We start from the raw sequence: 16553 nt of genomic DNA, 5'->3' as shown, positions 1-16553 counted from the left end.
TTTTCTGAATTTATATATTTTTTGAAGTACATATATTTTTTGAATTCCAGCAGTAATTATGAAAAGTTTGTTACATAAAAGAGAAGTTCTTGTATTCTTCAATAAATGTAGCACATTTGCTAAAAAATCAATAGAACAACTAGAGTCACATGGATGTTTATTTAAACTGGAAAAATTATAATTTTAAGTACAGCTTATGTTGAAAGATCTCCACATTTACTGGTTATTTGCACCTTTATAAACAGAACTTTCACTATAATAAAGTGTTGCAGTTTATTTTTATCTCGTAAATATTCCTCTAAGCATAAAAACTAAAGTATGATAGCTTGACCATAATGTTAATGTAAACTAACAATTCCTTAGTATGAGCTTGATGTGAATCATAGTCAACACTTTCAGTTATTGATATTTCATCAAGAATTAAAGCACATTCTTTTTCATGAACTTTTGTTACATTCACATTAGTTTTCATAAACTTTTACAAATATTTAACAAAAATTTAGTAGCAAGTTCACTCGCAATTAATTTTTTTTGGCAGAAACATGGCGTCAAAAACCATAAAAATTGAACATCCAATCAAAAACGATTACATGTATGTCCGCTCTCTAAGTATACAGGCTCTCTACATTAGACCAGGGTGCATTATAGTTTTCTATTTACTTAGGAAGTCTTAAAAAAAAACTATAAAATGCTATGGCTATAATTAAAAAGTTAAAGTAATAAAAAGATCTGGTAAACCAAATCCAAAACCAAATCTTTTTATTACTTTTGCCTGCAACCACTATAATGGCGTGTGGTAAAAGAAAGTACACAAATTTATTTTCAAATGTTAATTAATAGTTTATCATAAGTTTTCATGTGTAATAAATGTTAATAGTTAATAAAATGAGATGTTTAAAATTTATATATGTTTATATTCTGTTTTTTTTTTTTATGTTTTTAAAGCGGTGTTACTTAGCAGTGTGTAAAGCAAGATTGATATCCTTGCCAGTCAAGAGATGTTACTAAGCTGTGGTGTTACTTGGCAATATATAGTGCCAGGTGGTCTTTATTTCTATTATTTATTTTTTACTTAATACATTTGAACTAAATCTAACTAAAAATCTTACTATATTCAATATCAAAATATTAATACTAGAATTTGTTCAGCTGCAAATCTTTTTTTTCTTCTTATTTTAAAATTACCGATTTTAATTTCTTGGACCCATCAGATAAGTGCTAATATTTATATTTTAATTGAAATTCAACCTTATGTATTATCTACTTTTTATTATACTCAGCTCTCTCATTACTTTCAGATATTCTACGATATCATGACTGATAAGTTAAAGATTATTATATTAACTTAGTTTTTATGACTGTAATTAATTAGACTATTATCAGATTTGATATGTATATATTTTAGTTCTAAATTTGTCACTATGTTTTTTTACAAATCAAATTTTATTAAATTTTCTTAACTGATTTTAATTATTCTAAATTGAAATGATTTTTTTTTATTAAAGTTCAAATGTAACTTTATTCTTTTTTCTTTCTTTTTTTAGTTGTCATTGCTTTATTAGTTTGAAACATGGTTTTAATTTAGAAAACTTATATGATAAGAAGTTGACTGTGTTAATCATTATTCACAGTTTTGAAGAAATTTTAAACTATTGAGGTAAGAATTCTAAACTATTGAGGTAAAAATAATTTTGTTTCGTGGTAATATTAAAAAGCCTTTTTTTAATGGTTAATTGTGCTATAGCTATTTTGTGCTAATATTCTTTTTTTTTTTTTTTTGTCATTGTCATTAAAAACAATAACTTAAAACAGTGTGTTTGCAACACAGTCTGTCTCCTCTCTGTTTAACGAAAGTTTATTAATAAAGGAGAGCATTATTGAAACACTCTATTATTATTAAGCTCTTAAGTATTTTTTGGTACCATAATTGATAATGAACATGTTTAAGAAATATTTTATGAGTTTACAAGTCACTAATTCATGAACACAATAATAAATATGTAAAATAATGCTTCCCTTTATTAATAAACTTATTTTAAAATATGTAAAATAATGCTTTTTTAAAGAATAAGATCTTTTTTTTTATAGGTATTGGTAAGTTGTACTTGGATTTCCTTCTCTGGTGCTTGCTGTTATTAAAAAGAACCAAACATTACGTGTTACACAGTCATTACTAAATGCCAAGACCAATAAAAGCGAGCAAAACCAAAAAGATTATATCATATAGGTAGGTCTGTCATTGTCCTGATTTTTACGGAGGAGAGCCCAACGTTAAACTAATTAAAACTTTTATAGCGCTCTTCAGCAGAAAAACTGGGACAATGGCATCCCTATTTATAGATTAATTTGCATTTTATATTTTTCAGATAATAAATCAGTTTTCAGTAAATAAATTGTTATTTATTTACTACTAACCCATATAATGGGTTGCTCACTGCTAGTTTTGATGAGTACATAAATTTAACAGTCGAAAACACAATAAAGTTATTTTTTTCTTATGCTATGTAAACTTTCTAATGATATGTTTTTACACTATGCTAAACGCTTTTAAATAAAGCATTAAAATGCAATTAAATAAATCATCATAGAATATTAAATAATTTTTTTTTTAATGATGAATGTAATTTTTTTTAAACAATTTGTATTTTTAATTTTATAAACAATGATGACAATGAATGTGTTTCAATAAATTTTTTTTTTTAAATTCATTAAATTAATATTGCCGAAAACATTACACATTTTTTTTTATTGCAATGTAAACTTTCTATGTTTATATATTACCCTAAATGCTTTTAATAAAATTTTAACAAATTTTAATGATTGTTATAAATAAGAAGCATTATATATTAACATTATAAAAAAATTATACTTAAAAAATTGTGTATTTTATTACTATGTTTGAATGCAATTTTATGATTAATTTTATAAACAATTACTTTAAAGAAATATTGTCTTCAATTACTTTTTTTACATCAAGTAATAGTCCAATTCCGAAGAAGAAGTGAAATCATCGTTGCTGCTTCTTTCATCACTACTATAATTTGTTGCAATGCTAGCATCGGCTGATTTAAGGGGAACAACTCTTCATTTATTTAAAAAGATTTTGACAGCTCTACTCAAAATCTCATCTCATTTGTGAATGGTAAAACTTGAGTCATTCCATAGCTACCATTGTATAGTCTTCCATTGTCTGGCGGTTCATCTTTAACTGGTGATTAGTACTCACTGATCTGTCAAAATGTTGAAAATGCATTCCACAGACGAATTATATGATTTACATGAAATTATATAAATTATATGCAAGATATAATAAGTTCAACAAGAAGGTTTGGGAACTTTTTTTCATGATATAAAGACATTTTTTACCACAGTTGCAAGGCTGTGACTGTTTCATACTCTACTTTTATTTTGAGCTATGCAGCTTTCCGTTCAGACAGAACCATTATAACATCTAACCTTGCAGCTTCTAGAGGAAATCTGAATTCACTTAGCAGTAAAGAGATGCTGGCATCACCTTAACTTCTCGCCTTTTGTACAAAATTGTATATCTAACCAAGCCATTGATTTAAATATTGGGTTTAACAGTGAACCAAATCTTTTGTCTATCAGAATGACATCGACTGCAGATTTCCTTATTTGGATACCAAAATTAATGCTAAATAAAATTATTGCTATCAACGTTAAGATTATCCATATTGTCAAGCTCAATCTCAAAAAAACTCTTGATTTGTTTTTTTCAACTCATTACCATCTTTGAGATACAAAGCAACAAAAGTAGTTGAACTATATTTTTCCTTTATTCTAAACTTAAGTAAATATGAATAAAGAATATCGTCAATTTCTTCATTTCTTAATTTAACTAAGCTATTCTAAGTAAGATCCACTGTTTTAACTCATGCACCATTAAGGTACTCTTTTCAAAAACCAACGATAATGGATTCAATTTCTCCAGCACATCCAAATAACTACAGACTATGCATAGTAATATGCTGGAAAGTTTAGCACGCATTTCTGCTTTCATATAGCGATCAGCAAGAGCTATATCAAAACCCACAATAAGTGCCGGCCAGTTATGTAACAACTTTGTAAAACTGCGTCTCCTGTGACTTACAAAGTGCGTTCTAGATACTTTGGGCAAAGTGTAGTGTGTAATGTTTAATGTCACAGCAGCTTTTTTAACTTCATTTTTTAATTTGCTAGAATTGCAAAATAAATTGAATATGGTAATGTAAAAGCATTTACACTCTCTAAACTGAACAATATCTTTTACTCTCTAAACTGAACAATATCTTTTACTCTCTAAACTGAACAATATCTTTTACTCTCTAAACTGAACAATATCTTTTACTCTCTAAACTGAACAATATCTTTTACTCTCTAAACTGAACAATATCTTTTACTCTCTAAACTGAACAATATCTTTTACTGCACCTTTAATAGCTAATTCTAAATAGTGGTTCACACAGTGAATTTTCATGAGCCACCTTTAATCATTTTTCATTTGAGTTAATAATCCATTGCAAATGCCAAAGTTGATGCTTTGGCATTTGCAATGGATTAGCACCATCAGCAGTAGCGCTGACAAGTTTGTTTTTGTATGCTTCTGCAGTTGAAGAAATATTCGCAATTTCACTAAAAACACTGTCAATAGCATCGGAAAGAATGGAGAAAAAGTTTTTTTTGTTGACAATTTTGGCAACTTTTTCTTTAACTGCCTTGGCAATGCATGAGATAAATTTGCGTGCACAAAAGAATTTTTAAAAATAATTATGAAACTAAATATAAAGGAAAGTTAATTTTATTTTGAATATTATGTAAAAAAGCAATGTTATTAGTGAATATTATGTAAAACCCTGAAATTCAATAACCTCCTTTATTGTTGCTTTTTCCTTCTAAAAGAAATACACCATTAATTCTTTGGCATTTGATGAGTGTTTCAAAATAGTTATGGGGCATGTTAAGTTTTAGTACCATTTCATAGGCTATTTTTATCATCTTAGATGGTCCTTCACATTTTTTAAATGTACTAGTTAAAGAGTTTCTGGTATCAGGGAAAATAACACAGCCATTTCCAGTTTCCTCAGGGTTTCCATTCTCAATTAGTACCACTAATTTATGATTATGACTCTCTAGATGGCGATCAACCTTAATTAAAATTTTATATTAAATTTTTTAGAATTCAATCTGTTTGAATAGGAATATAGTTGCACATAAAGAGATACTGTTTATTTGCATTCATAAAGAAATCTCGAATAACCAATCAAAGATGCCATTTTAAAAACTCTTTATACTTAAACTTATTTTTTCTTCTGCATACAACTTTTTGCACTTTTAAAAACTAATAAGAAATCTAAAATGAAAAAACCCATCCACTGAACAATAAGGGTATTGTGAAGGAGTTCCACTTCCTCTTCATTACTTATTTTAGATCAGAAATTAAAAATAAAAAACCCACAAAATAAATATTATTAGGAGTTATGAAAAGCTGTTCCACTTTCTCCCCATACGTTATTTTTACAATTTAAGTTTATCCATAAAGGTTTAGTTGAAATATTTTAATGCAATTAAAATATGCTTCTCCTAACCCTATTTAAGTCAATCAATGTCTGTAAACTCCACTGCAACTATGATTATATGGGTCGATGAATTCCCTAACCCTAACCCTTACCGCTTTTGTTTTTTAAAATACGTGGGTTTTTTTCTTGAGAAAAAAAAGTTACACCACTGCTTATTCCAATAAACTTTAAAAAAAAGAAAGAAATTTCTATGATTGATAAACAAAAATAATAGTAACAATATATAAAACTAATTTGAAAAATAAAAACTTTCTAAAAAAAAGTTCATATAAAAATACTCAAACCCAAAACACAGACCAACCTCAGCGCTTACATCAGACTGCGGCTAGGCTCCCTCACACCCCCCAGCAAATTTAGGGGGCCTATTTGCAAATTTAGGAGCCCTTTTGCAATTTTAAGGAATTTTTTTTTTTTTTTTAAGTAATACCTAATGGAAAAATTAAGATTTCAGGGGCCTTAATGGCAAGATGTTTTTTTGTTGTTGTTTTTTTGAGGGGGAGGGGGGCTCAGACCTAGTACCCATGGCACTGGCTGCATTATTGCATTATATATCATCTTTGATTAGTTTTAAGTGTGTAAATTGAAATATTTAAAATTTTATAGCATTACAATTTTTTTACTTTAGGCTCATTATTTGTACTAAACTTTGTTTTATATTAAAAGATGTAAGTTTTTTCTACTTAATATAAATATAAATATAATTAAAAATAATTTTTTATCAGAGTTTTAGTTTTCAGTGTAAGATTAGTTGAGTATTTGTATTTTTTAAACTGTAGTTTGTAATTTTTTTTTTAATTTCTTTTTTTTTAAGATTTCTTTCATTTTTTATAGTTTAATTTCTTTATAATTTTCTTTCTTTAGTCGAGTTTTTTCTATGCATTTTTAAAAATCTAAAAAAAATAATGGCATTGAGTACCATCGCATGTCCACAACAGAGTAATCATAAGCAAATTTAACTTCGCTGGTCCTAAATTTAGACTTCTTATGAAACATCATGGTTTTCCTGGCACGATGAAAAATTTATAGTGTGCAGCTTGGTTTGTGCTGTTGTGACACATCTTCTGAAAGAACATAATAGAAGACTGGAAACAAAAAGTAGACCTATTAATGTATAGCTTTCAAGCTATGGGTTGTCCAACTGTAAGCAATAAAATGCGCCAACTATTTAAGCATAAGGACAAACATAAGCCATATCTAGGAATTTTTTTAGATGAACATGGGGAAAGAATACACAAAGAAATTCAAGTCATCAAAAAGTGTTTTGGTCACTGCTTTAAAAAAAAGCTGAATTTTAAAGACCATATATATTCAGCAAACTGAAATGCTTGCTGAATATATATGATCTTTAAAAAGGGACACCAACTACAGCAAATGTTAAAAAATTGTGTTTTGAATTTATATTTTAATTTTAATAATTTTTACAATTTGTGTTTAATACATTGTTTTTTGGACATTTGTCATACTTTGTATATGGATTTGTCAATAAATTACATCACGCTACAGGGGAGGTGGGAGTGGTTAGTAGTTTTGTAAGGACTCTTACAAACTTGTTATTAAAGAGTTATGATGATATGACAAGGGGGGAAGGGTTTAAAACAATCAAAAATTGTGTGCGTAATTTGTAGACAACCCTTATGCTGGTGTATAGTGATTTTAACAAGTCTCTTTTAGTTTATGTAACCATCTTTAATACAGCAACATGCTCAACAGATTCTTTGTGATAATAAAAAAAAAAACATGTACATAGTAGTAAAACAGATAGAAGAGAAAGTTTAAATGGATTAATGATGGCTATTCTTTCATAAATATGATACCTCAGAACAACAACAACAAAACCAATAAAAAAAAACTCTGATTCTGTGCATGTAAACTTCGTTGATCATATTTCAAATCTGGATGAACTAAACATTAAACATTTATTTCTTCTTTAACTTGAATTACGAAAAGATGATTTTAAAATGTAATTGTTTAAAAAAAATCTATAAATTTATTCATAACCTGTTTTCCAACTCTTTGAAATAATTTTGACTGTTGTAGTACATTAGTGATAGAACACTTGTTGTTTTTTTTTATATAATTTTATTCATTTATTTAACCATAAAGTTTAAAAGGCTACATATTTATTTATTATTTTACAAAATTAGGTTGTGTGTCACTCATTTAGTTAAAAACTAAAAATATAGTTAAAACAGATCCAGGATGTTGAAGATATAGACAGTATAAATTAGGGGTCTTAGAATTTTGTTAAGTTAAACCAGGGCAAACACAAAAATACTTAATTTTAACAAATTTTTTTATTTATTTGAGTTAACTGCAAAAAATCTTTTATAATATGGACTACACAATTTTTAATATTAATATATAATATGAAATTATAATATTAATATATAATATATTTTATAAATATGAAATTTTCTCTAAAGTAAGTTTCGCTAATTTCATCTTAATACATATTCAAAATAAGTGTCTCTGAATAGATTTTGTTTAACTAAACATTAAAAATAAAAACTTTTTCTTTTATTACTTTTTTTCAAGACTGTTGAAGAGAGTTCAACGGAGCATAACAATAAAATAACAAAAAAATTAATACTAATAATAGTAATAATAATAACACCATTATTAATAGTAATAATAATAACAGTTATAATTACTATTAACAATAAAAATATTATTAGTAATTTAAAGTGTGTACTTACTTGTTTTTTATCAACTACAGGTTTTGTCTTGTCCCCATTGTTGATAGGTTCACGTTTTTGTTGGGGATTTGGAGACTAAAAATATATTAAACTTATTGTAGAATATTTAAGCATCAAACTAATTTCATATCTATATTAAATACTATAGGTATTATTTAAAAAAGACATCCTTGTGAAAAAGTAACTTTTCTCCCTTTTCTTCCCTATGTCCCAATATGCTCTTATGAAATAGATTCTTCCTTTCCTAACCTATAATAGACTACTATTATCACATCCAATTTTATTATCATAACAAAGTTATGTAGCTAGTATCTTATTTTTACATGCATTACACTTATCTTAACTTATTTCCTATACTTTGATTTTAAAATGTATGAAAATCTTGAAGCCTTAAACTTGAAGCTCAAGTTAAATAGTTTAAAATTACATCAAAGTTTAATGAAAAAATAAATTACAACTACAGCAGCGTGTCCAAACCAATCAGATACTCTTCTTTTTGATCAAAAAAACAGAGGTTCTTTATGGAAGACCCTTTGTTAAACTTTGTTAAACTTTGTTACAGTTAATTTTATCAGCTTTAAATGATTTCATTGAACTTTTAAAATTTCGAATGCACTTTCTTTATTATTTCCTCTGACATGATACTTTGTTAAACATGTCAATGATTGCAACTATAGCTTAAAAAATTTTGGTTTAAAATTTAAACTGAAACTAATACATTTTATTGACACGTACTAATAATATCATATTTAATAATATTACATATAATAAAACATATTAAATATGTGTTATTACATGTAATATTATTACAGGTGTTTCAATAATAGTGCTCCTAAATTAGGAGCAACAAAAAAGCGCTCCTAATTTAGGAGCGCTGTTATTAAAACACTTGTAATGACACATTAATTTGTAATACTATATTATATTAATATGTGTATTAATTTGTAATACTATATTACATTATTATACAGAAATGAAAGGTAGGATTGGGTCATTCATATATGTATTTTAGTAACAAGGACAACAAAGTTTGGAATATTTATTTAGTATATTTGGTATATTATTTTGGTATATTTATACATGTTTATGTAAAAAAAAAAAAAAAGGTGATTTAAAAACATTAAGTAAGGACTTGTTGAAAATTAATTACCTAAGACCAGAAACTAAAATCTTTGATCACTGTGCTGATTCCCAGTGAGAAATGACCTTTTAGAGTAACTTGCAGAGAAAGACAGAAAATCAACCACGAGAATTGCAAGATACTTTTGAAAAGGAGTTTGCAAATTGTAGATTAATACAGATTTAGTTCAAGCACTGGGTATTAATGCATTATTAAACTCTAATATTGACAGAGTCTAGGATCTGCGTCTCAAAACATAAAGCCTTAATTTTCACTTTTTAGCAAGACAACACGAGAAAAAACAAGAATGAGTTGCACAAGATTGTCTCCAAATTGGCCTCGTCTTAAAATATATGAATCAATCAGGATTAACTTTAGCATTGTGGTCACATTAGCGTCACAAAACGCGAAATCGTTATGGTGGGGGAAAACTTTAAACAAAACGCGTATTAACACGTTTCGTTTAGTGTTTTTATGCGATAAAATATTCAAATAAATGTTAAAAAATAGAATATTAAACAAAACTAGTTTTGTTTAATATTTAGGAGCTGCTCCACTTAGAGGCTGTCCATTAATTGTCAACAATTTTTTGGGAATTATTACCTCCCCTCATCTTAATTAACAACATGTCAAACTTTCAGAACCCTCGTCATAAAAATAAAAAGTAAAAGAAAATGGAAAAAAAAATCTTTTTTTTTTATAAAGGGGGCATCCATACTATAAATGCCATCCATATTGCATACGCACTTTATGGATTCCATAAAGTGCGTATGCAGTAAAACCACTGATTTAAGACACTCCTTTGCCCCTTGAACGCACTTGTATGCTTTTAACGACCCCTTCCACTCTGGATACGCTTTTCTTTTTTTTTTTACAAAGTCAACTTCTATATAAGGTTTGCAACAAGGATAAGTAGTTCTAGTGGAACCTATTTAGCCATAAACGCCTAAGAGAAAAGAACTAATTGATTGTATTAGAAAATGTGTTAATGTAATAGTTTTACTATTTTGAACCGATGTTCAGTATTATAGCAGGTAATTAAGAGAAGAAAGTGGGAAAAGTTTATCCGTCTTACTACTAATTTTAATTTTTTTTTTTCTGGCTTTATATTTATTTTGTTTGAGAACCCAGCAAAAAATCATGACCAAATTTACACATTTTTTGATTATTATAGCGTGCAGCCCGAGCAAAAATCAAGGCACTTCTCGTTTTATAATTAAATTATATGGTTTAATAGAGTTATTCATGCTGCGTTTATTTTATATTTAGTTTAATTAGTTTAAAACAATTCTTCGTTTTATTTTTATATTATAATTGACTTATGTATATTTTAGTACAGATATTTGTTTTATTTTTTTAATTTATACGGTTGTTAGTGAAACAATTCGTTTTGTATTTAGTTTTTACTTAGTTCAATTTACATGGTTTAGTAAAGTTACTCGTTTTATATTCTGTTTACATTTAAATAAATACATAGTATTTAGTTGTATTTTTATTAAACCAATACGATTTACTGAAATATTCGTTATATATTAAATTTATATTTAGTTTAAATGATACGGCTCCCCTGCCCTAACGTATAATTTTTCAAAACATAAAAAATCCCCCTTTCGTCCACGTAAGACCCCAAATTTTAAATATCAACTAGTTTTCTTTTGCATTTATCTCAAAAGCATATTTCTAAAAGCTTTATAATTTTGCCATTTATGAACTAGACTTGATACTGTTTTGCATCGTATGCCCTATTGTATATATATGTATATATATATATATATATATATATATATATATATATATATATATATATATATATATATATATATATATATATATATATATATATATATATATATATATATATATATATACCCAGCTAACACAAAACGTTCATAGAACGTGCTCAAACTTTCGCAACGTTCGACGAACGTACTTGAACGTTTTATGTTAGCTGGGTATATATATATATATATATATATATATATATATATATATATATATATATATATATATATATATATATATATATATATATATATATATATATATATATATATTCTCTAAAATCTCTTTGAAAATACGCTGCTTATTAGACCCAAGTTGACAAATTATTTTTTTTTTGAAAATATCAGCGATTTTTTTCCAAACGCTATAGCTTTAACCCCGATATCTTTACAACTTGTTATGATGATAAAAAATAGGTTGCATATTTGAAATCAAAATGAGAAAATATGAAAAATGTATTGTTTGCTAGAAAGCAAGAATAAATTTTTTTTATTGTAATCATGAAAACTGCTTTATTTTTAAGTGCAATATAAAAAAAATATGTTTCTATAATATAAATAAGATTTCCTTAAAGAAATCTATATTTTTAATATATCAGAGGGTGCTTTTTTTATTGGGGCTTAGGTTCACAAAGACCCAAACAAAATTGCGTTCTAACTTTTATCATGTGCATTATTAATTTTTACTATCTTGATATCATATTTTTTCTAATTGGTAAAAAAAACGTAATTTACCGGTAAATATCGATAAAACGGGTAAAAAAAAAATTCATAGAAACTTTTTTATTTCCAAATGCAGGGTTGAGACCTCCTGCATTGAACAAGAGTTTAAAATTGGCAGTTCTCTTTTTTAAGTGAAAGTGGATTTTTGTCAAGGTTTGCTGAGCAACAAATTTTCTTAAATGAGTTCTAATTCATCTGGATTAAGAATTTCATGTTCTTCAATAATAAACATTCTGGATTTGAAAGTTATCTAAACAAACTTAAAAGATTATCTTCTTTGTTCAAAACGTCTCAAAATTGTACTTTTCATTGTAATGCAAAGAGGTGAATCTCGTTATTTTAATCTGTTTACAAAAAATTTAAAAACTCCATCAGCTTTAAGGGAGTTGCATCCTGTCGACAAAGGACTTTTGCAGTCGATTTAACTGGTTCAAGAGCAGCATCAACGTTGTATAAAATGTTTACTTCATCACTTCAATTCAAACGTGGAGAAACGTCTTTCAATACTTTGCTGATTAAAATTTTAACTTTAGGAAACTGTTGAACTATGGACAGTAGACTAGACATTTTGTTCTACTTTTGAGGATAAGCGAAACCTCTTTTCCGTGTTGTTTCTTAATTACCACTCAAAAGACGTCATTTTTGAGTGAAGGTTTTCGAAATAACTAGACAATTTTTCTGGCTTTTGAGATAAAAAATTGCACGTGTAAGTTTACATTTGGAATTGGAATATTTTCATCCATGGAATCACCAAGAAAACTGAGTTCGGTGTCAGTTACAAATTCGTCACTGCTGACTTCATCTTCGTTGCTTGTTATTTGCAATATGTTTTTATCGATTTTTCGGAAAGACTTTATTTCATAGGTGTAATACGCTTGATGCACAGTTGGAACCAGTTTTCTAAACTGGAAAGTATCATGGAAACTTTCGTAACTGAGCAGATAATGCTGTCGCCAATGTTTAACCCACATTCGGACACTTTTTTTGTGACAATTTGAAAATTTCATGTTCTTCAATACCGTATAAACATCAATGCCGTATAAACAATCTTTTGAAAGTTTTATACAAGCTTACAAGATTCCTTCTTTGTTCAAGAATTGTACTTTTTATTGCAATTCAAAGAGGTGAATCTCGTTATTTTAACCTGTTTACAAAAAATTTAGAAATTCCATCAACACTGGATGGAGTTTTGAAATTTTGAAATCGCTGCAGCTTTTTAGCCAACAGAGATCCAGAAATTTGTATCTAGCCCGGATTCTATGTGTTTTTTTTTATGAATATTAGTTATTGTATAATTAATATATTATTATATAATTATTATATTAGTTATTATGTATAATAATTATACAATAATATAATAATAATTCAATATATATTCAGTGGCGGATCCAGCATTTTGTAATCTTTGAGAGAGCTAACTTCCAAACATGGAGTTAACTCCAAACATTTTTATGTTTATATTTATATCAAATAATGAGGGTTTGCAAAAAATTGCGGTGATTGGAGGCTGGGAACAAAAAAGTCCCAAAATTCTTGCTACACCTGCCCCAGATGTGAGAGCAACAAGTTGATGAAATATTTTTTTTTATTATTCTCAACTAGACTTATATTCATCAATAATTTTTAAGTTTCATATTAATACTATGAAACTTAAAAATTATCGATGAATATAAGTCTATTTGAGAATAATACAAAAAATATTTTATTAACTTGTTGCTCTCACGTTTGGGGGAGGTGTAGCAAAAGTTTTGGGGCTTTTTTGTTCCCAGCCTCCAATCACCGCAATTATTTGCACACCCTTATTATTTGATATAAGTATAAACATAAAAATGTTTGGAGTAGGCTTCATGTTTGGAAGTTAGCTATCTCAAAGATTAAAAAATGCTGGATCCGCCACTGATATTGATATAATTCATCTACTTTTAATTTTTCAAAAGACTGTAATCATTCAGTGTAATGGAAAAGCTTTTTTCGAATAACCACTAATAAATGAAAAGTGTTTTTACGGTTATTACTCACCCTAGCTGTAAACTTTTAACTCACTGGATTCCTTGCATTTGATTTTTTGGAAAATCATAACCTTTTTCACACGTTGCAGAACGAATGAAAAACCTGTTAACAATGGCATGAAAACTAAATCCTTCCATTGCTGTAAGTCTTTAAATCAATTCTTTTGGTTGCTCTGGTCTCAATTGGTTGCTTGTGGGAAAAATATAAAATAGGCTTTAGGCTTAGGCTTTTTGTTGCAGCTTTTGTTGTCAAATTTTCTCGTTTTAGTTAGTATAGTAAAAATTTATATATACCAATATAATTTTACAGGCAAATTAGTAAAAAAAAAAAATTTCGGTAAACAAATTTGTAGTAGTCAAAGAAATTCTTTATTCTGTATCAAAATTTTTATAAAAATTGTAGCATATATCACATCCTAGAGAAAGCAGAACCCAAAAAAAAACAGAGTTATGTAATATAATTAATACTTTTCTGGAACCAGAAAACTGATTGGAACTGATGTCTACTTTAAAAAAATACCACCTAAGAAAGTTTGACGGGGTTCAAGTAAAAAAAAGATTCGGTTTTGTAAAAACACGTCCATTATTTTTACTTCTATGTGTAAATATTTTATTCAATCATGAATTATTCCAAGATTATTACATATTTTAAAAACATTTAAACTCTCAAAATGATCACTATAGACAGAGCTTTTATTTGATTGGTAGAATTTTCTCACATCAATAATCAGGGGCGATTTTACAAGGAGAGTGGGTGTGACCCCAAAAATACACATTTGAATTACAAATATAAGAACAATTTCAATATAAAATAAAATTGAAACAAAAAGTTTATAAAAAATATATGAGCCTTCTAAAAACAAAAATGTCTCCAATTAAATTTTGAAATTTGCATGTCTATTATTATAAACAATAACCGACCTCAGAATTTATGACTGATACAGTTTGTAACAACTTGGAACTTTGAATCCTTGCTCATAAAACCGTTTGAAGTCATCATAAACAGTTTCAAAAGCCTGCTCTGATCAAAAATCAAAACCTTTTCCAAGGTATTTTTAAGCCACTGATTCCATAAAGTAGATACATAAATAACTAGAGCATGCTCTTTAGGAAATAAATTTTCTTTCAACGCAATATATGTTTCCTTGTAGGTCTTGATAAGATATATCACAGATAAAACCATTGTGAGATATTATATGCGGTAGTGTTGTAGTGATAGAGCGCTTGCCTCACAAGCGAGAAATCCCCACCACATCCTTGGTAGTACTGCACTCAACTCCGCGCAGCAGCCTTGTTTGTTAAAATTTGTGTTTTGGAGTTATAGATTTGAGAGAGGGTTGTAGCAACAACTAAAAGTAGCCTCTTCGACTGTAGTGGTCTTTATGGCCTTGGGAACATGAACTAAAATTAAAAAAGATGTTCAAACTTAAATCAAAACAGGCATTCTTCGCATTATTTAGTGCTGTCATCGCACACATTACATAAGGTTTCTTAATCTTTCAGATACAACACCAAACTCGAATATTGTCTTATGTTTCTATATTATTCAAGACTTTTAAATATTATTGTATTCAATAGTTTACATTAATGTTCAATAGCTTTTCACTTATGTTATACAAACGGTTTGCATTTCCAGAAAACAGATAAAGCTCCATTTTAGAGAGGATTACTGAAACAGGTTTATTATCTGGTAGATTTAGCAAATGATTTTGGACACAATCCTTGAAGGTTGCAACAATAAGTTTACTAATTTTTCTGTGAGTTCCATAAACCTTTTTATGCTGTTCTGCATTATCTCTAATCATACCAAGTGTCCTGAAAAAATCTAAATTAAAATCCTTAATTAACATATCCAGCATTTTTAATTGTACAAAAACAATAATTTCAATGATAGTAAACCAATTCCAAAATACATTGTATGATCACAGATTATATAATCTTGCATGCCCTGCTTTGAAAAACTGCAGGGGTGAGAAGAGGATGCTGCTCTAATGTCAAAACAAATATTAGCAAGCTTTGAGTCAACTAATAAGAAATACTTCTTTGTTGCTATCTCCAATAGATATATAAACTCTTTAAGAGGTGATTCTCTTTGACATTCTTAAACAATAACTATAATGATAAGTTTCTTCACAATCAAAATACTTAAATAAATCTTAAAAAATCATTCTCTTTCAGCTATTCTAATTTTTACAATCTGAGAATATTTCAGAGAATATTTCTCTCTTTTCCACAAATTAATTGATTAGCTAAGACACATTTTTGCTGCAGACTAAATGCTATGTTTGTCTATCAATTTGAAGCTCTGTAACGTCAAAAAACGACCTAGAGCACTCTAACCACAAAGTCTTTAACGAAAACATCTGAAAACACTCAAGCAGTTTTTGTTTGGGAATCACTTAACCTTAATATATTTTTAAACCTTGTGACTTCACTAGCTGGCATTTTGTTTTTAGGAAAAAGTGCTTTTTACTCTTTTTTCTATGGAATTTCAATATTAAATAGTTTAGCCTTTGTTAGCTATCTATATTGAATCACCTGCTTTCACTTCAAATTTCTGCTTTAGGATTTGAGTACAAAAATGTTCTGTACCTCTCTTGTCTAAAATGTAATATTGCATTATTAACATCAAAAATTGTCTGTGCCTT

At 27.7% G+C, this 16553-nt stretch overlaps 1 protein-coding gene across 6 annotated transcripts in view; it reads right to left on the bottom strand.

Moving 5' to 3' along the window:
- LOC100209155 (RNA-binding motif, single-stranded-interacting protein 1) overlaps positions 1-16553 on the bottom strand; it is a 74032-nt gene that overhangs the window by 51414 nt on the left and 6065 nt on the right. For 4 of the 6 annotated variants that reach the window (XM_065810720.1, XM_065810718.1, XM_065810717.1 and 1 more), the window contains exon 2: positions 8273-8347. In XM_065810720.1, coding sequence (XP_065666792.1) covers positions 8273-8347 — 75 coding nt within the window. Of the gene's footprint in view, positions 1-8272; positions 8348-9422; positions 9807-16553 lie in introns of those variants that run through there. The other 2 variants (XM_065810721.1, XM_065810722.1) reach the window with 2 other exon arrangements.

The sequence above is a fragment of the Hydra vulgaris genome, chromosome 11 (genome assembly GCF_038396675.1).
Source record: "Hydra vulgaris chromosome 11, alternate assembly HydraT2T_AEP".
Taxonomy (NCBI): domain Eukaryota; kingdom Metazoa; phylum Cnidaria; class Hydrozoa; order Anthoathecata; family Hydridae; genus Hydra; species Hydra vulgaris.
Note: the sequence above shows the minus strand (reverse complement) of the source record. Positions and strands in the feature narration are given on the sequence as shown.